This window comes from Alligator mississippiensis, chromosome 6, assembly GCF_030867095.1.
Source record: "Alligator mississippiensis isolate rAllMis1 chromosome 6, rAllMis1, whole genome shotgun sequence".
NCBI lineage: Eukaryota > Metazoa > Chordata > Crocodylia > Alligatoridae > Alligator > Alligator mississippiensis.
In genome coordinates this window covers 50,278,011-50,298,212 of record NC_081829.1, presented here as the reverse complement: position 1 = coordinate 50,298,212, position 20,202 = coordinate 50,278,011, and the positions used below count along the sequence as shown (strand labels likewise).

Below are 20,202 nucleotides of genomic sequence, written 5' to 3'. Positions count from 1 at the left end.
ACAGCTTACAGGCCAGAAATGGCCCAACTGACTGGATCCAACCTGTGGCTGCTCCTGCAGTGCTCTGCACGGGGCCAAGCCTGACCCGTTCCCACCAGGGCAGCCCATGCCACACTCCCGCCCATGCCCGGCAGCCTAGGGCCAGGCCCAGGCCTTGGCCAGAGTGCAGCTTCCAGCAGGACTGTTCCTCATGTGGCTGCAACTGGCCAGGTGCTGTTCTGCTCCCTTTGCCTCCAGCAGGAGCCACATAACTGAAGCTTCCTCCCAGCCTGCCTACCCAGGGCAGTGCAGCAAGGGCAGGAGCTGAAGGAGGAGCCACTGCTGGAGGCAGAGGGACCAGAACAGCACCAAACTGGCTGCAGCCACACTGGGAACAGCTGTGTGCACTGGCTGGGGCTGGGCCCAGGCCAGCAGGGCTGTTCTGCTTTCTTTGTCTCCAGCTGCGGCTCCTGCTCCTGCCCCTGCCCCGCTGCTCTGGGCAGGCAAGGGAGGGAAGAAGCTTCAGTCAGGTGGCTCCTGTCCCAGCACAAAGCCCCAGCTCAAGCTCCTGGCTGCTTCCACCTGTTTCACCCACCAGGTGCAATGAGCAGCCATCTGCAGGTGCTGGTCTAGCTTCCCTTGCCTCCAGAGGTGGCTCCCTTCTCCCACTCCTGGCCCTTACTGCACCACCTCAGGTGGGCAGGGGGGAAGCTTCAGCCAGGCAGCTCCCACTGCAGGCAAGAGGAGCAGAGCAGCACCTGACTGGCTACAGCAACACCAGGAAAAGCCCTGCCAGAAGCTGCGTGCTGGCCAAGGCCTGAGTGGAAGCACAGCTCAGGCTGCCCCAAGTGGACTTAAGCTCCACATGGAGCACAAGGGCAGCTGAGGACTGACTGGGTGAGCTCTGCTGCATGCGCCCACCGCCTCGGCCTGCCTCCCCTCACCACTGTCTAGCTCCCAGGCATCCCTCTCCACGCCCCCCACCCCCCCGCCCCCGCTAATGTACACATGTCCCTCCCCCGACATAGGGCAGGGTGTGCAGGGAGTGAATTGCTCCCATCCTGCTCCCGAACACTGCTCCCCACCCACCCAAAGCCCCATAGGGAGTTTTGGCAAGTTGTTGTCTTGGGATCATCATACAAAAGTTCTGAAACTACTGCTTATCGTCCCAAGTCTGCAAAACATTTGTTCTCCTGGCCCTGAGCTGCTGATCAACAGCAGGAATTATATCAGCTCTTAGTTAGAAGTTCATGGTATGTGTTGGTAACACGAAGAAATAAGATTTTTCTTTTACTGACAAAATGCGTTGAAATAAAATATTTTCACCTTGCAAAAAAAAAAAACCATGGAAGTCTAAAGTTAAGTCCCCAACTATGCATTTAGCAGGACTTCGCAGAATATACAGGTGATGTTATTGTCAGTTGAAAAAACAAATAAATAAAATTGCCAAAAATCTCTAAACCAATCATTACCACAAAAACATTTCCATAGCAATATTAATTTAGGATGAAAGGGAGAAGTCTAGGGCTTCATACTATTCTTACTGTGGTAACTCCACAACTTCAAACATAAAACTGGTAAATAACATGAGTACATATCTGGTGCCATCATAAACTTACAACCTTTTTTTTTTTTTTTTGATAAGTCAGAGAAACTGAAATATTTCCAAACAGACTATACTCTCAGAGTCTAAAGTTACTGGAATTTAGGTCAATTTTGCACATTTTTATTAGTTCCATTTTTTTTTTTATATTTTAAATTCATATGTGGACCAGTTGGCAAGTCCAACAGAAAGGAACAGAAATGGTTGGGGACTGGAGCACATGACTTCTGAGGAGAGGCTGAGGGAACTGGGCTTATTTAGTATGTAGAACAGAAGACTGGGGATTTGATACCAGCCTGAAGGGTGGTCACAAAAAAGATGGAGCCTAGATTGTTCTCAGTGGTGACAGATGACAGAACAAGGACCAATAGTCTCAAGTTGCAGCTGGGGAAGTTTCTGTTGGATATTAGGAAAAATTCTCACTAGGAGGGTGGTGAAGCACTGGAATGGGTTACCTATGGAACCTCTATCCTTGGAGGTTTTTAAGGCTTGGCTCAACAAAGCCCTAGCTGGAATGATCTAGTTGGAGATAGTCCTGCTTTGAGCAGAGGGTTGGACTAGATCATAGTTTCTCAACCCATGGAACGCGTTACCCTTGGGGGTATGCAAGAGACAGGCAGGGGGTATGCGGGTATGGAAAAACCCCACAGCAAGGGGCTGCCACCACTTTCCCTGCCGCCGCCAGGTTCACATCCAGCTGCTTGCCCCTACCCCCAGCCGGCCAAAGGCTGCTACAGGAGGGGGAGGGCAGGCACACAGATACCTGAGCACTCCCCACCAACAGGCAGGTAAGTTCTCTCTCTTTTTTATCCTTCCTGGGCTTGGGGGGAGGGCAGACTAAGACCCCCCCCCCCCCCCAAAGTGTGGTGTCATGACCCAAAGGTCTGATTTTTTGTGTGCTTCGGCACTAAGAATTATCCCCGTGGGTTTACAGCTTCATTGCACGGAGGAGTTCTGCTGCACAGAGAACTTGCGTGCAAAGGAGTGTTCCCGCCACTTTGCAGCTGTCTTTGCAGGGTGCATTTTCTTTGCAACACAGAAATGCACAGTGCAAAGGAGTTCCCGCTTGTCGTATGCAAATTCGTGCCCCGCAATTGGCTAGTGCCAAATTATTCACACATGGCGGCTAGCTATTGGCCTGCTAGCCGTATAAGAGGCTTGAGCAGTTTCCGCCCAAGCCGAAGAGGACTCTGCATCCATCTCGTGGGGACTCTGGGTGTGCGCAGCAGGGTAATAGAAACCCTGTGTGTTGCTCAGAGAAGTTTGGCGGCCTGATCCACCGCCCACCTCTTCCCGTCTTCGAACGGAGCCTTCTATAAGACATATCGACGAGTTCTATGCGCGCTTGTCCTGGACATCCGGAGTTTTGTCTGCGTGGAGTCTAGCAAACTCCACGTGATTGTTCGAGTTCTGTCTGCGTGGAGCCTAGCAAACTCCACATGTGTTCGTGTTTTCTGTTGTAACCGCAACTCAAGCAAGTTCTCAGCCTGCACCGCGACCATCTCGGTGTAAGTATACAATCTTAAAATCAACCGTTACATGTCTGTGCCTAATTCTAGTTCGGCGGCCGCCCTCTCCGACCCGGCCTGCCCGGGCTGCCGGCCACAGCCCGTGTGCAGAGTGACGAAAAGGGCCCGGGGTCTGACCCGGCCCGCACATGTGGGAGGGGCATGGCACTGCCCCACTCCCTCCTGCACCGTAGGGACTAGCCCCACAACCCGGCCCACCCGGGGCCCAGTTCACTGTGGGTGGGAGGGCTGGCAGTGGCACCGAGCTCTATCCGGTGCTCGGGGCAGACTGCAGTGATGGGAGGGAAGGCTGCTGCCTGCCCCGCTCAGCACCGCTGCCGCCAAATGCGGGGAAAATCCCTGTGCCGCCACCAGCCCCTGCCCGTAGCCAGTCTGGGCTCTGTGGCAGCTGCAGCAGGCTGCAAACAGCTGCACTGGGCTCTGCAGCCCTGGCATTGGCTCCATGCCAGCAACTGCACGTGCACCTCAAAGCAGAGAGCAGGTTTATCCCCTCTCTGCTCTGAGGCGCGCATGCAGTCGCAGCTAGCACTGAACTGATGCCGGGGCTGCGGAGTTCGGTGCAGCTGTTTGCAGCCCGACTGCTGCGCTCAGCTCCCAAGCCCCATCATCAGCTCCATGCTGGCAGTGACTGCATACACGTCTCAGAGCAGAGAGCAGGGATAAACCCACTTTCTGCATTGAGATGCACATGCCATCGCTGGCATGGAGCTGATGCTGGGGCTGCGAAGCCCAGTGCAGCTGTTTGCAGCCTCCCTGCTGCAGCTGCCCAGAGCCCAGGCTGGATATAGGAGGTGCCGATGGCGGCACAGGGCTTTTCTGGGCTGCGCTGCCTCAGGGCCCTCCCCACCCCCTGTCTGCTCGGAGCTGTGGGATGCTGGAGCAGCTCCTTTGCAGCCTCCTGGCTACTGCCAGCCAAAGAGCCCGGGCTGCTTGCAGCAGGGCTTGCAGCTGCCCAGCCACCTGCTGAGAACAGCCCAGGCTCCATGGCTGACAGTGGAGTGCCAAGCAAAATGGCCTTGCATGCCATGCTCATTAGCATACCATGAACACTCTCTTAATTTGCTTATTAGTGTTTCTGCTCCTCATTGTATTATAAGGCCTGAAATATTTGGAAGCTTTGCAGCAAAGTCTAATCAGCACATTGGAAATCCTTCCCAGGCTCGTGCCAGGCTGGGCACAGCAAGCATGATGGAAAAACTTGATTGCCTGGTTACTTTTAAGGCTTGATCTGGGCATGGAGGGTTGCTGGGTCAGCTGGGGCTTTGCTGTGGGCTTGGGAACAACATCCCCCACAATCCCCCAAAGCTCTTGGAGCTAAAATGAGGCCACACTCTGCATCTCAAGTAGACCGTGGGCCAGTTTCCTCTGGGAAGTGCTCAATGCCCTCACACGTGAGTTATCTGCAACAGGACAAAGCCCTGGAAACACATTGTGGAGAGTAATTCTGTGCCAGGCCCCCAGGGATGGCTTTCACCGGGACCTCATAGGCCTGTCTGGTTGCTGCACTCTACTCAACTTTGTTCTGCTGCAAATGGATGTTCAAATTTTTAGCCACAGTTTTGAGAGGAGGAAGGGGTGAGAGAGCGACACACACACAGATATAGGGCAAAAGAGAGAGAGCGCACGAGATGGGTAGGGGGGGAAGAGAGAGGGGACAGGTAGCAACCATAACTGTGGTGCAGGCAGGTGGTGTTGGTTGCTTCTGGGGTTACTGCTGTAGGGGCATGCATGCCCCAGGGGTTGCTGACCCCTGCCCTATAGACTTGCCTCATCATGCCACGGGTCTCTGCTTCTCCCCATCACCCCAACCCCTGCTGCAGTGGCACCAGAAGCAGTCAACATCACCTGCCTGCACCACAATTACGGTTGCTACCTGTCCCCCCTCTCTCTCTCTCTTCACCCTTGCCCCTTCCCTGTCTCGCTGTCTCTCTCACCCTATATCCTGGTCTCTCTCTCACCCCTTCCTCCTCTCAAAACTATGGCAAAAAATTTGACGCACCGCAGATTGTACAGCACTTTAAATTCCCCAACAATAATTTGGCGTGCCACGCTTTGCACAACACTGGATTCAGCCCTCCTAGCTTTGGCCAACATCACTTCTAGTCTAGGTACATTCCTGAGCACCCTGGTGTAAAAGGTAGCAACCCTACCCACACAGATCAGACATGTGTCATATCACGGCTTTATATATACAGCCCTTCTTCCAACATATGGCACACATTAGTCTGTAAATATAAAATCCCCTGGAAAATTGGGTGTTGGGGTATTTATTAACATTTTCAGAAGTTAGGGGGTACTTGCTACTTAAAAGGTTGAGAAACACTGAACTAAATGACCTCCTGAGGTCTCTTCCAACCCTAATTTTCTATAATTCTATGATACATAGATGTGCATGCATGATGTCAGGTCATGGCCTTGAACCTAGGGTGTCAGCCTGATCAGCACAGTTGCTCATCCCAGCCTGCCAACCTACAGCTGGTCACCCAGGCTGGTAAAGGTTGTCCTCCAGAAGGAACCAGCACTTTTCTAACTCAATGGCATCAGCATGGCTGGTCACAATCAGTCAATCCTCCCCCACAAAGCTCTGACCCAGAACAGGAAGTCTCCAGGCAACCAGGCTCAACCTGAACCCAAACTGTTTGCAATTCCCTCCAACTTGTGCTCTCTTGATCTCCCAGCTTCCTGACTCAGCTTGCTCTTAGACTGGCCTAGCTCGTCCCTGAAGTCTGCTCACACCTCCTGACCTCATCAGCACCTTGCTCCCCGAGTACACCCCAGACCAGGTCACCCACCCCATGGTCTCACACATGACACAAGTATAACAGACAAACTTAATGTGTAAAATACATATCAAATGCATTATGGACCTCCTGAGGTTCTTTTTAAACAGGACTTTATGGACTACTTGATTTAAGTTCACAAAGTAGTGTTGATATGGGAGAAGTGGGCAGAACAGAATAGGATGCAATTCAACAAGGACAAATGCAAAGTGCTGTACCTAGGGAAAAGGAATCACCAACACACTTACGTCATAACCCAGCGAGTTTGGTGCCTCGGCACTATGGAATTTTCTTGACACACGAGAGCCTCTTGCACAGCGAGGGTTTTTGCTGTATAAAGAACCCGCGTGCAGGAGAGTGTTCCCGCCACTTTTGCAGCTGCTTTTGCAGGACGCATTTTCTCTTTGCAGCACGGAGGTGCACGGCGCAAAGAGTTCCCGCCATTCGGATGCAAATTCGTGCCCCGCAATTAGCTAGTGCTAAATTATTCACACGTGGCGGCCGGTAATTGGCTTGCTGGCCGTTTAAAAACTAGCGCGACTTCCGCCCAAGTCGAAGAACTTTGAGCACGCTGCAGAGTGCCTCTTAGAGATCCGACTTGCGGCTAGCTGATCGATAGGTGATCAGTCTATCGATCCTTCTTCCCATCGCCGAACGCAGTCCCAGACGTACCCTTTTCCCGCCGGCTTGAATTACAGACGAGTTTACTGGCATTGGCCTCGCCAGCTGGAGCAACTCACATTGTTGTCCAGACGACCGAACCGTTTCCGTCGCAGCCACCCGCGACGTAAGTAAAGTTTTTTGCAATCATTAAGCTTGTCAGCCTCTCTATTCACCAGCCCGCCCTGACGAACGGGTAAATTCTGAATCACCTCGAGTCGGTTCAGCCCGGCCGAGACAACTTACAGGCTGGGGGATGACCCTCTCAGCAGCACTGTAGCAGAAAGCGATCTTGGACTCATAGCTGGCTCCAAGATGAACATGAGTCATGAACGTGACAAAGTGATCAGTAAAGTTAACCGCACTTTATTATGCATCAGCAGGTGCATCACAAATAGGTCCAGGGAGGTGATACTTCCCTTCTATGCGGCATTGGTCAGGCTGCAGTTGGAGTACTGCGTCGTTTTGGGGGCCGTGCTTCAATGTGGATAACCTTGAGAGGGTCCAGAGGGCCATTCGTATGATTAGGGGCCTCCAGGTAAGGCCCTACGAGGGGAGAATGAAGGACCTGAATCTCTTCAGCCTCTGCAAGAGAAGGCTGAGAGGCGATCTTGTGGCGGTCTACAAATTCATCGGGGGGAGACTCCAAGGGATAGGAGATGCTCTGTTTACCAGGGCATCCCTTAGAGTAACTAGAAATAATGGCCACAGACTGAAGGAGAACAGATTCAGGTTAAGACATCAGGAACAATTTCTTCACAGTAAGGCTTACCAGAATCTGGAATGGGCTTCCAAGGGAGGTGGTGCTCTCCCCTACCTTGCTTGTCCAGTCTTCTCTTAAAGACCGCCACCTGGCTGGGGTCATCTAACCCCAACGTTCTTTCCTGCCCAGAGCAGGGAGTCGGACTCAAAGATCTGCTGAGGTCCCTTCCAACCCTAATATCTATGAAATCTATAGAAGACTAGTTTGATAGTATATTTTAATGATTAGATACACATACATAAACATCTGAGCATTTTCATTATCTTTTAACATATTGCATATTAAAAAAAAAAAAAAAGCATGGCAGGACTTTTCCATAGTAACCTAAGCTTAAAAAAAACAAAAAACAAAAAAAAATAGGTTTGACTGAAATAAGTATGATGTTGTTCCAACTGATTCTCATGCAGTTGTATAAATCTAAAAAAGCTGGTGCTCATTTTAAAATGCTAGTTTCCATAGTTTCCAAAGAAAATAAATAGTTTGTTAAAGTTGTACTGTTCCACAAAGTGACTGAAGGAATCACAAAGCCTATCTATCCAAAAGCAATTTCAACATTAAATTAGATTCCAACTTGTCATCTGTACACAGTGACCTACATAAAGCAAGCTAAACATTCCAGCATTTTTTTTCAAAATAACCATGTAGGTAGAGTCAATTTATTTTCTTCTCTCTTATTTTTGCATTTTGAGTGTTGAACCATCCCTTTCCTTTTGCCTGTTCAGAGCATATCCAAAAGTAGCTTTAATTCAGAATCTAGCCATGAAAAAGAAAAAAAGATCTAGACCAAAACACAAGAATTTCAAGGCAAAATAAACATCTACTAAACATCCACTTCTCTGTCACAACCCAAGGGTGTGATTTTTGTTTGTGCGCGCTTCGGCACTGCTGAATTATTTCCCGCCGCTCGTAGCTTTCTTTGCAGGGTGCATTTCTTCGTTGCAACAGAGAAATGCACGTTGCAAGGAGTTCCCGCCATTTGTATTCAGATTCGTGCCCCACTATTGGCCAATTCTAAATTATTCCTACTTGGCAGCTAGCGATTGGCTTGCTAGCCGTATAAGAGGCTTGAGTGGTTTCCGCCCAAGTTGGAGGACTCCACGACTATCAGGAGGAGGAGAACTTCACGTCTCGTGAAGATCTAAGTGTTGCGGAGCCTATCGGACCCAGCATGCATCTCAAGAAGGCTACAGAGGTCTGATCAACCTCTCGCCTCTCCCCGTCACCGCCTGATCCCTCGACGTACCCTTCCCTGCGCACAAGTTCCACGGAGCCTAGCAAACTTCGTGTGAGTGAATCCAGAGCTCCACCCAGGGTTCGAGTCCTGCAGTTTTTTTCTTCCCGTCGCCAAAACCCCATTGCGACGTACCCTTATGTTCTGCAGGTTCGAGTGTTTTGTTTTGTTTTGTAACCGCAACTCAAGCAAGTTTTCCTGCCTGCACCGCGACCATCTTCGGTGTAAGTAAAATAATCTTAAATCAACCACTAAGCGTCCGTGCCTAATTCTAGCGTGCCACCTGTCTTCCCCAACCCGGCGTGTCCGGGCTGCTGGCCACAGCCTACCGCACGAAAAAAACCCCCGAAGGCCTCGGACCGCTCCCGGCCCGCACATTCTCCTCTGTATTCACTTACACTGTTACAAGCCATTAGTTAATGGATTTCACAATTCCAGTTAACCATTTATGATGGGCTAGCTGGCAGTGACTTAGCCCAGGGGTTTTGAAAGGGCAAAAGATGATTGGAAGACTTGGGATTCCCTTTACTCACCAAGCAGACCCCAGAGATTCACCCTCCATGTTCCCTGATTGGCCCCTTGGGTCACCTGGACAGAGATAAAAGGGGCAGCGCAGCTGACTCAAGAGAGACCAGCAAGGGACCACAAGGAAGGCGCTTCAAAGAGCTGGCAAGAGCTGGGCCAGCAGGGTGGGAGCAGTTGCCCCAGAAGAGCCTGAAGGAGTGGGACCTGCAGGCAGCAGCTGGACCCTCAGCAGCACGGTGTGCGGCCAGCAGGAGAGGCTCCCTGCTGGGCTCCAGGATTGCCTACTCCAGCAGGATCTGAGCAGAGACCTGAAAGGTTCCCAGATCTGCTTCCAGCTCCTCCAATAAGAGGCTAGGCAGCTCGACGCGAGGCCGGGGTTCTGGGAAGGTCAAGACCCCTAGCAGTTTGGAGCAGTGCCACCAGTGGTGGTTGTGTGGGAGTATTTCTGCCTACCACATGAGAGATCCAAGGTCAAGTCCCAGCTGGGGTGACTTGGGGTGAGTGAGCTAACAAGGAGAAAGTCTTCTGGCAGTGGAAAGGGGCCATTGTGTTTTCCCCCTTTCTCCCCCTCCAGGTACCTAGGCCCTCTATTTCCTTGGCATTTTGTGCCTTCTTAGATTTCACCCACCAGTATCGTTTGTTCTGCTGTTTGTGTTTTATATTTTGTTACAATCATTGACAAAAGACAGGGTTAAGTGTCTAACCTTTGTTGAATCCTGCTCCCGTGGGGTGTTGTAGTGTCCCCTGTACCGCCTGGTTTATGCCCGTTTATGTTCCCAGTACTGTTCTCTCATTAAAAGGTATATGGTTAAGGCCCCATTGGTGGTCTGGCTCTGCTCTATAGGGGGAGGAGAGTCCCTATACCTCCCACAGCACTTGTGCACCTGCTTTGATCCCTTCAAATGGAGAGGAGGTACCTCTTGGAGTACTGCCCAGGTTACACATTAATAAATAGCAAACCACCTCACAAGTGGTCCCTGGATTTAAAATGTTCAAACATCGAACTAGAGAACTAGGCCAGCATTTCACAATTTTTTTGTAGTAGCAGCAGCAATTCAGGGACCATCTTAAAATACAGCTTACAATAGCAATTATGTATCCTTGAAAACCTGTACCATGTGTACATCTTATTCTGTGATAATTAATGTTACTCTCAGGGAAGACTAGATAATAATTAATACCTATCAGCTCTTATTGCAATTTTCAACATCCTTTAAAAAAAAAAAAAAAAAAAAAAAAAAAAAAAAAAATCTTCATTTCTAAAAGATTAGTTCTATGCTGGGGGAGAAAGTGTAGTGAGAGGGCCAACCCTTGTTAATGAAGCCTTACAGAAGAGTGAAAAGCTGTGGGGGGGGGGGGGGGGTGAGCAGTGCAACTGTATGTAAGTATCCATCATTTTATCATCTTTAGTTATTTAGGTAAAGCTTAACTGGATCACTCAGGTGCAGACAGTATCACCATGCCACCATACCTTGTCTGAAAATAGCCTGCTAGTACAATGGCTGGCAAAAATCAGGCTTTGTCCATTCAGATTTACTGTGTCCTTTTGGGTAGTCTCCTTTATATTGGCAGACTTTCACACACCAACAATTGGGGAAAAAAGTTTTAGAAGGGAATGTGGTGTTTTTGAACACCAGAACTAAGAGGAGGGCAGATTTATAAACTAGAAGCTTTTAAAACTTACAAGGTTTTCAAAAGTGGTGTCACTAATATCTTATTTTACTTGAATTTGTATTGGATGATTTGGACAGAGATGATTCTGCCTCAAGGAGGCTGGACTAGAAGACCCATGGATGTCCCTTTCAGTCCTATTTCTCTGATTCTATGATCTTCGGCAAGTTGGGAAGACATAAGCATAAAGGAATATTTGCTTGTTTTTTTTGTCCAGTCTTGTTAGACTCCAAAATGTTAACAGCTTAACTAGCAGCAATGTTTAATACAGCTCTTTGACGAGGAAGATGCAATTATTTCTTTGCATACAGACCCTGCTGCTGTCATTCATGACTTCTCATCATTGAGACTTCGTTACTGCAGTATTACATTTCCCGCTACCTAGTGAGATTTAAAGAATTAAATTTTATCCCTAAAATACTAGCTGGCCTAGAAACTACCTAAGACCTCACAACTTCCCATACTAAACCTTCTGGAAGGCCAAAAACCCACTAAAACTTCTGGCTACATTAAGATATGCAGAAGGTCTCTCTTTAGCTTTTATATTTTTTTCTGACTGTTGTAAAATTACTTGGTTTAAATGAACTATTCATAGTTTACATTATAGTTTCCTCAGGCTTCAAGTATGGATAAAAAAAAAAGAAAAAGAAGAAAAAAACCCCACTACACTCAGGGGGCCTTCTTTTTTGTGCATAATTCAAATAGTAATAGTTCTAAAAGTCTAATGAGAAGCTCTAAATGTCTTAAGATTCATACAGTACAAACAAGTGTGGAACCTAACTATATTATATAGAATGGAGCAGAACTCCTGTCATTCCATTCTCTGCAGTGCTATCTATCAAAAGCATAGATTAAGCTGCTATGTTTACTGAATACAAGGAAAAGATTACGTGAGTGATGTGGCAAGTTTTCATGCTTTAAGTCAGGGGTAGCCAACCTTTTTGAGTGTGGGGCCGGATCACGAACTTTTTATCACCCAGTGGGCCGGCGAGTCATATTCAAAGACCACGTCCTGATGTGATGTCACTTCTTACGAGATGTCACGTGACCTTTGAAACCAATGAAGTTGCAGGAAGTGACAATGAAATGGGTCTGCTCCGCACAGGAACTTATCCCGTGCCTCTGTCGGGGCCAGCTGACCCCAAGGCGCCCCCAGCTCCGCGTGGGAACTTACCCCGTGCCTCCGTCCACCCCGGCTGGCTCTGAGGCACCCCCAGCTCCGCACAGGAACATGCCTCATACCTCCATCCACCACGCAGGCAGGCAGGGCATGGGCCATGCTGCAACTCCCCAGGCCACGTGCCAGGGGCAAGGGGTGGAGCCCGTCTCCAGCTCATCCAATCAGGCGTGGTTGGGGAAGCCCCGCTCCACACAGCCCTTGGGGCAGCTGCGGCAGGACCCGGCTCACTGATGAGCCAGGCCTCGTGGGGGTAAGCAGCTTCCCTCCCCTCGCTGCCAGCTGGGGCCCGCGGGCCGGCCCTGCCCGCCTTGCCTCGGCCACTGGCCCGCCACCACTGCCCCACTGCTGCCACTGCAGCTCCGCGCTCCACAGCAGCCCTGCCACCACGGCTCTGCGTACCATGGCGGCCCCGCCACCATGGGCCAGATAAAATGGCTTGGCAGGCCGCACGTTGGACAAGCCTGCTTTAAGTAAAGCTACTGCCTCCACCAAAACCCAAAGAATTTGGGTACAAAAACAACATTTCATTTAGACTGCTCAAATAAATCAGTCAGAAGCTTACAAGAATGTATACATGTGAATAACTTTGCATGCTACTATGAATGAAAAAAGCAAGACTACCCACAAGCAGAGTTCTTAGGTATCTAAGAGCATACAGCCAAAGTCACACTAACTTTAGCAGGCTTGATTACCAGTAGAAGTTCAGCCACATCAGCATGCAACTCAGCACAGCGGAACCACCTAAAGTTGATCTAGCTTCAGATGACTTTTGCAGCTCTGAGCATAACAGCTGCAGTGCAGACACAGGGCTAGAAGATATTACAATCCTAACTTGCTATGCTACGCATCTATTTTACTGAAATACATACTACATTGCATTTCATCATACACATAGCACATGTTGAGCGCTGTAATCTATAAAAACTTTCAGAGTTCTAAACTGACTATGAAAGAGAGACGGTGAATTAACATTATTTTTTGTACCTAATATTTCTGAAGTTCTGTTAAAACCTGTGTCAAACTTTCAGCTGACTATTCTTTGCATAATGTAATGTAAAGTTTCCCATACATTTCAACAACAGCATGTTTAACTGAAGAGAGAAGACATGTGGGACTTACATATTCCTTCACATTTTTTGTCTTCACAGCCTTGTATGAATAATAAGCAGGATACAGCATTCCAAATATCAACCTATTAAAAAAAAAATTAAAAAGGTATTAAATTTGTCAGTCTGTACATGAAAGAAAGCAGACATACTACACCATTAGACAGCTGCAAACAGCCTGGAAAAAGCAGCACCTAATAGCTTGAAAAAAACCCTAATTTTACAGGCAACTTGGAGACAACTAGGCAGTCTGTACCGGCAATACTTTATCTCAGGCTGATTTAATTTTCCTGAAGACATCAGACAGCTTCTTATGATCTGCCTCTAAACAAATGGAAATGTTTCTTGAACCAGGGCTTCACTACAAGAAGCTATACCTAGTATCTGACACTAGCCAGTGCCAATATAACTTTCTAGTAACCATCACTGCTTTGCTGTGAGGGTAGCCATTTCCCAAGCCACAGCCCAGCCCCATAAAGCAACAACTTATCAACAATTTTAAAAGTGATACTAGAATTAGCGACCAAAACGCTGGCTTGCATCCATAGATGCTTCTCAAGCAAATCCCAGGACATCATTCTCCCCCTGTACTTGGCCTTAGTGAGGCCGCAGCTGGAGTACTGCGTCCAGTTTTGGGCTCCACAATTCAAAAAGGATGTGGAGAAGCTTGAGAGAGTCCAGAGAAGAGCCACGCGCATGATCAGGGGTCAGGGAAGCAGACCCTACGATGACAGGCTGAGAGCCCTGGGGCTCTTTAGCCTGGAAAAGCGCAGGCTCAGGGGTGATCTGATGGCCACCTACAAGTTTATCAGGGGTGATCACCAGTATCTAGGGGAACATTTGTTCACCAGAGCGCCCCAAGGGATGACGAGGACGAATGGTCACAAACTACTACAAGATCGTTTCAGGCTGGACATAAGGAAGAATTTCTTTACTGTCTGAGCCCCCAAGGTCTGGAACAGCCTGCCGCCGGAGGTTGTTCAAGCGCCTTCATTGAACACCTTCAAGATGAAACTGGATGCTTATCTTGCTGGGATCCTATGACCCCAGCTGACGTCCTGCCCTTTGGGCGGGGGGCTGGACTCGATGATCTTCCGAAGTCCCTTCCAGCCCTAATGTCTATGAAATCTATGAAATCTTATCAGGACTCTAAAACTGCGTTTTCCTCAAACATCAACAATTTTTAGAGCTTACTGTTGAAAGAGGCTAATGCAAAGCAAGAACTGAATTTTTGCTCAGCCAGCCAATTTCTACTATAAGCAGTGAAGATTTACTTAGGGTATGTACGCACATTTGTGGTATCCAATCTACAATACCTTTAAGCTCCATGATCACAATGGGGTGTAACGTGTGCATGAATTCACTGGTGCCAAGAGCTTCACTGGGAACCCAACCAAAGCAAGTCAAGGTAGAAGGAGAGGGGAAGGGTTAAAAATAGCCCAGTCAGGGGTTGGTTTGTTTTTTGGGGGGAGGGTGGGATAGGAAAAATGCAGCCCCAGGGCTGCACTCTGAACACAAACAAATGTCTGTTAGATTGGGCTAATCCATTCCCAATCTTAGTTCACTTCCTCAGGGGAATTAATTTATATCGGGTCAGCCATTTTTGCCCAATATAACCTTCCCAGAACGTCTGGCACTTAGACCTACCCTAACAACAGGTCTGAATGTATTTAACACTATAGATTCCCACTTGAAATCTCTGTGAATCTGGTTTGCACACTTAACAGTACTAATTGCATGGCACCCTGGGGCACTCTTGAAAGAATCAGGGCACCCCAGGGCACCTTGGCTGAGAATCACAGGGTTAAGGCATAAAATGAACAGCAGTAAATTAAAAGTCCCTGAATGAGGTAAGGTTCTCCATAACTTTGTACATAACCATCACAAGATTTGCACCTAACTAACCATAACCACCGCAAGATTGTTCTACTCTGTAAAAGTTCTACTGTCTACATTACCATTTTAATTACCTCTTTTTATTAGGAATGTGCACCAACCCTCCTATCCTCTGCTTTGGGGAAAAGTATGGATATAGAAACAAGTTCAGACTCTGCCAGCCACTCACTCTCAACATCCCAGAAAGTTTAATAAGGAGTCTGTTCCATTCTAGCATTGGTTTGGAGCAGAGAATAAGTGTTGTTCATTCATACAATGTCATAAGAAAACACTCAGCACTTTGTAGCTGTGTGTGTTCTATGCAAGAATAAATCCTAGCAACAAAATTAGGCAGAGTAAGTACACCTCCCTTTCTAAACAACTGTATCTAAAGAGGAAATATACACATGGTATATAGCACAGAAAAAAATATTTAGATTTTCTGAGTACAGTAAACTGTGTTGTTACAGTCCATGCTACAAGTTAGACAGAACACCCTCCAGCTAATATTTTACAAGCCAATGAGAAATTTTTGTTCTTCAGAAGTTTTGTTGAAACAGGCTCTGAATCCTGTAAAGTAGGAGCAGCCCTTCTGGAAAACTTGCCAGGGCTGGGGCCAGGGCCAGCAGGCAGGGGCTGCCCCAGGTGGGAGCAGGTGCAACTCAGCTCTATGCAGGGCACCATGGAGGCAGCTGCAGACCACACCACCCAGGCAAGCCATGCTGAATATGCCCTTTGTCGTCCCCCCCCCCCCGCCCCCCCCAACCCTCCTCCCCTCACCTCACATCCAGTCAGCTCCTGTGACCTAGCGCAAAGGTAGTCCCCCCACCCCAGCACACACCCCCAAATATACAAGAGTAAGACTGTTTTGAGCTATAATGCAATTGCCTCTATATACAATGCTCAAAAAAGCAAATCAGGACAAAAATATTTCTTAAAATACAATTAAAATATATTATAGTAGATGCGTACGTGCGTGCATATAGATATCTATATTGATACACACACACACACTTTTATCTATAATTTGTTAAAATGATATCTTCAGAAAAAGGTTGCATGTGCGGTCCTTGACAGCTCACCAAAACATAAGTGGCTTTCCAGAAGAAATAATTACCTATCCCTGCTATAAGGCTTCCTTATTCTTCATTTTCCTAAACTTTAAAACTACAACCAACGTGGCCCCAATTAAGCAAAGATAAATTCCTTGACCATAATTCCTGAATCATCATGGCTGCAACACCACACTAACACTATCTCAAATTAAAATAGAAGAATTGCATCAAAAGCTTCCTAGCAGTCTCTCTCAAACTAAAACTGTTCAGATGCGCAAGCAAGTGAAAAAGCATTTAGGGTTTCTTTTTCTTATGATTTAATCTGATAAACACCACAGATTACTTGACTTCTTTCTTGGTGCTGTTTATGTAGGTGAGGACCCTTGCTAGCAAGACAGTTCACTACTGAAACCCCAGCTACGAAGGGTTTTTGAACCCGAAAGCTTGCTTAATAAATATTCTCCAACTATTTGGGTTGGTCTAATAAAAGATACCAAATTCACCCAAGGAACCTTGTCTGCCTATGTCCTTAGACCAACATGGCTACAACCTAAACCCCTGCAGCTACTGAGGGGACATTCAAACAGGATGTGCACTGGATTGAAAAAAATCATTCTATTACCAGGTGAAGTGCAAGTCTTTTTAAAGACATCACCACAAAAATTGATCTCAGAACTCCCTCAGGAGAAAAAAAAAAAAAAAAAAAAAGGACAGTCCAAATACAAACTGGACAATTTACAAAAAGCATCATGCAAAAGCTACGAGAGAGCATGCCCATGATTTGTAGAAGACTGAAAAGGAAACAAGATGTTAGTGTACAAAAATGACATTTGCAATACCTGAAAATTGTAGCATGAAGCACCTTTCACTAAAATAACCAAACACAAGCTGTTTACATGATTGTAACAAAAGGTCTACATGCCAAACTACAGCAGCACCAATAAGGAATTCTCTAAGGCAGGGCTGTCCAATAAACAGCCCATGAGAAGTAACACTGTGGCCCTCCAGGCTCCTGCCCAGCCACAGCCTCCCCACCCCAGCAAACTGTTGTGGTTCCAGGCTCTGCTCCCTCCTCCAGCTACCACTTCCTGCCCCCGCTCTAGGGGACAAGGCAGTGCAGCACAGCAGCTTGGGAAGATGAGGGTGACTCTAGGGTACATGCTGCAACAGGAGGCAGAAGGGGCCAGGAGGGTCACAGTGCAGCAGGAGAGTCCCCACACATTTAGCAGTGGCAGGGGTGGGACATGGATATACAAAGCAGCAGTAGGGGGAGAAGAGAAAAAACAAAAACAAAGATCAGGTAGGGGGTGGAAACCATGGGCTAATGGTGTAATGTGGGTGGCAGAGGAAGCACTGATGGGATGTGCAGCCTGGGATATCATAGCTAGTGTTCTGCATTCTCAGTTTTTACTGATTTTCACTGATCAATTCCCTGATTTTTAAGTCATTCAGTTTTTACTGATTTACACCTGTTTTTCAGTTCAAATCCCTGTTAACCAGCACGAGTGGGGAACAGCGGAGCCACATGCAGAGAGGGGGCAGCAGTGGAATCCAGATTTCATCCCAGTTTTTATGTTTTGAAGATATACCCTGAAAAGTTCCCAGACAGGGTTTTTTTCTTTGGGGGGGGGGGTTGTTTTTTTTGGTTTGTTTGTTTCTTTAATAAAAAAAGAGAATGCGGAACACTAACCACAGCTTATACTGGTACAGTCCATGGGGCATGCAGCTCTGAAGCCACTGGAAGTTCCAGGTAGTGGGTATCAGAAGCAGAAGCAAAACTGTCTCTTCCTCCTTTTGCTGTCTCTGCAGTTTAGAAAGCACTGACTTTCCGTCCCCAGGGGTCATGCACCTGGAAGCTGGCCTTTCAGTTGCTATTAACTAGTGTCAATTTTAACTATAACAAGAATCCTTTAGTGAAAATATGGATTCTGAGGGTGAAGCCTGCACCATCTCTCTCCAGCAGGTCAGCTGCTGTAGGAACTAGACTTGGGGAGATGGATCTGCAATCTGACAGTAAGGAAGACAGAAGCAGAAGCAGTCAAGTGAGTTGCAGATCCTTTTAAAGACATCAACACAGAAGCAAATCTCAGAACTCCTGTAGGAGATAACAGGATAGTCCAATGAAAAGCTTGCAAAAAGCAGATGTAGTTGTCCAATGTTCTCTGTCCAGTGGATTAAAAGCAAGACAGTCTGTTCCCCAAGGATACAGTTTACAGCCATCTTGATCACAAAATCCACTCAATACAAGCACTTATTTCAGGAAAACTTGCTGAGCAGATTGCACATCTTCAGAACACTTACAAGGCTCATGGCCCAACGTGATCTCAGAGTAAACTGAAGCAAAAAGTTCCAACTAATCTCTAACCACTAAGCAGCAGTATCTATTTAGAGAATACAGACCCTTAGCTCTGGTACCATATTTTCTCACAAGCTACATATACCCTTTTCCCCAAATTACAAACACTTCAATTCTGGGGGCTGACTAAGCTGGGCAGCTGTTTTTCTAACCAAGACAGAAGCACCCTTCTTTGATTTCTGCTTCACCCTCCAGCAGCTGTGGCAATACTATTCAGGAAGCTGAGCAAGTCAATTGATAATGCTTCATTGTTCCTTACTCCACAGGTGTTAATAATAGTCTCTCCTTTTTAATGGTCTCACAATTCCACTAATCAGGCTAATCTTACGGAATTTTTTACTGTCTGCTGTCTGCTTTTGATCTCTCTCCTCTCTTAATTCAGAGCCCTGGAAACTCTAGCTCTTTTAAAAATATAATCATCAATGGCTCAATATCTAGTTGGGAGAAGGTATCACCTGGAGTGCCCCAGGGGTCTGCCCTGGGTCTGGTATTGCTCAACATCTTCAATGATTTGGAGGATGGGATTGAGTGCATGCTTAGCACATCTGTGGATGACACCAAGTTGGGTGGAGTTGCAGATACTCCAAAGGATAGGACTAGGATCCAGAATGGCCTGAATAGGCTGGAGAAATAGTCCAAAATCAGTCAGATGAGTTTCAACAAAGAAAAGTGCGGTCCTGTACATGGGCTGAAATAACTGTATGCACAGATACAGACTCAGGATTGAAAGGTCAGGCTGCAATGCTGCAGAGAAGGACCTGGGGTTACAGTATACCATAAAGTGAATATGAGCCACCAACGTGCTCTTGCTTAATTGAAAAAAAAAAAAGCCAACAGCATCTTGGGTCATATTAACAGGAGTGTCAAGAGAAGTGATTCTTCCCAACTATTCAGCACTGGTGAAGCTTCACCAGAAGTACCGTGTCCAGTTTTGGGACCCACACTTCAAGAAGGATGGAAACAGTCCAGCACAGAACAACAAAAATGATCAGGGGCTTGGGAGACAAGACTTACAAGGAAAGGTTGAAAGAACTAGACAGTTATTTAGTCTGGAGAAAAAGAGACTGAGGTGGGATTTGATAACAGTCTTCAAATACCTAAAGGGTAATTACAGAGAGGATGGAGACTGGCTTTTCCCTGTGGCTGTAAGGGACAAGACTAGGAGCGATAGCCTTAAACTGCAGCAGAGAAAATTCAAGAAGGGGATTAGGAGGAATCATCTGTCTATGAGGTTGGTCAAACTTTGGGACAGACTATTTACAGAAATTGTGGAACCTCCATCCTTGGAAGTGTTCAGGACTTGGGGAGGATAGTTTAGTCGGGGATGATCCTGCCTTGAGTATGGGACCTCCTGGGGCCTCTTCCAGTCCTACTTTACTATAATACTAAAAATCAAAGAGCCATCCATGCAAACCAGTCTTCAGCAGCAGCTATGATTTTAGTTTTAGTTAAATAGGAAAGGGAAGGTGATTCAGCTGAAGATTAGGCTCTGCCCCCGCTCTACGTAGCCATAACTGTGGAAAAAATCTGTGTTCTTTATTCTGCCTTTCAAAAACATGGTGCATTTTGTATTCCAGAGTATGCTATGCATGACAAAATGGTAGTTTCCAGTACCTTGCTACAAAAGCCAATTCACACTCCTGGACCACTGCTGTCCCAAATGAACACAACTTTTTTTTTTGATATCAAGCTGCAGAATATCCCACTGCAAAAAAACACTAGAGTGACTGCAACGGTCTTTGGGCAAACAGATTTCCCTTCTCCTTCCATCACCCCCACTGTTAGTTACGAAATTTGAGAGAGCACCTGAAGCACCATTAAGACACTACTTCTTAAAATGCCTAAGCCTTGATAAGGCCTTGCCCAGCTCCAGAAGGTATTTGGTTCTT

The 20,202-nt window shown here is 47.2% G+C and overlaps 1 protein-coding gene across 2 annotated transcripts in view; it reads right to left on the bottom strand.

Annotated features, from left to right (window-relative positions):
* REEP3 (receptor accessory protein 3) overlaps nucleotides 1–20,202 on the bottom strand; it is a 92,536-nt gene that overhangs the window by 42,589 nt on the left and 29,745 nt on the right. For both annotated transcript variants that reach the window (XM_006266921.4, XM_019496690.2), the window contains one exon: nucleotides 13,041–13,113. In XM_006266921.4, the coding sequence (XP_006266983.1) occupies nucleotides 13,041–13,113 (73 nt within the window). The remainder of the gene's footprint in view (nucleotides 1–13,040; nucleotides 13,114–20,202) is intronic.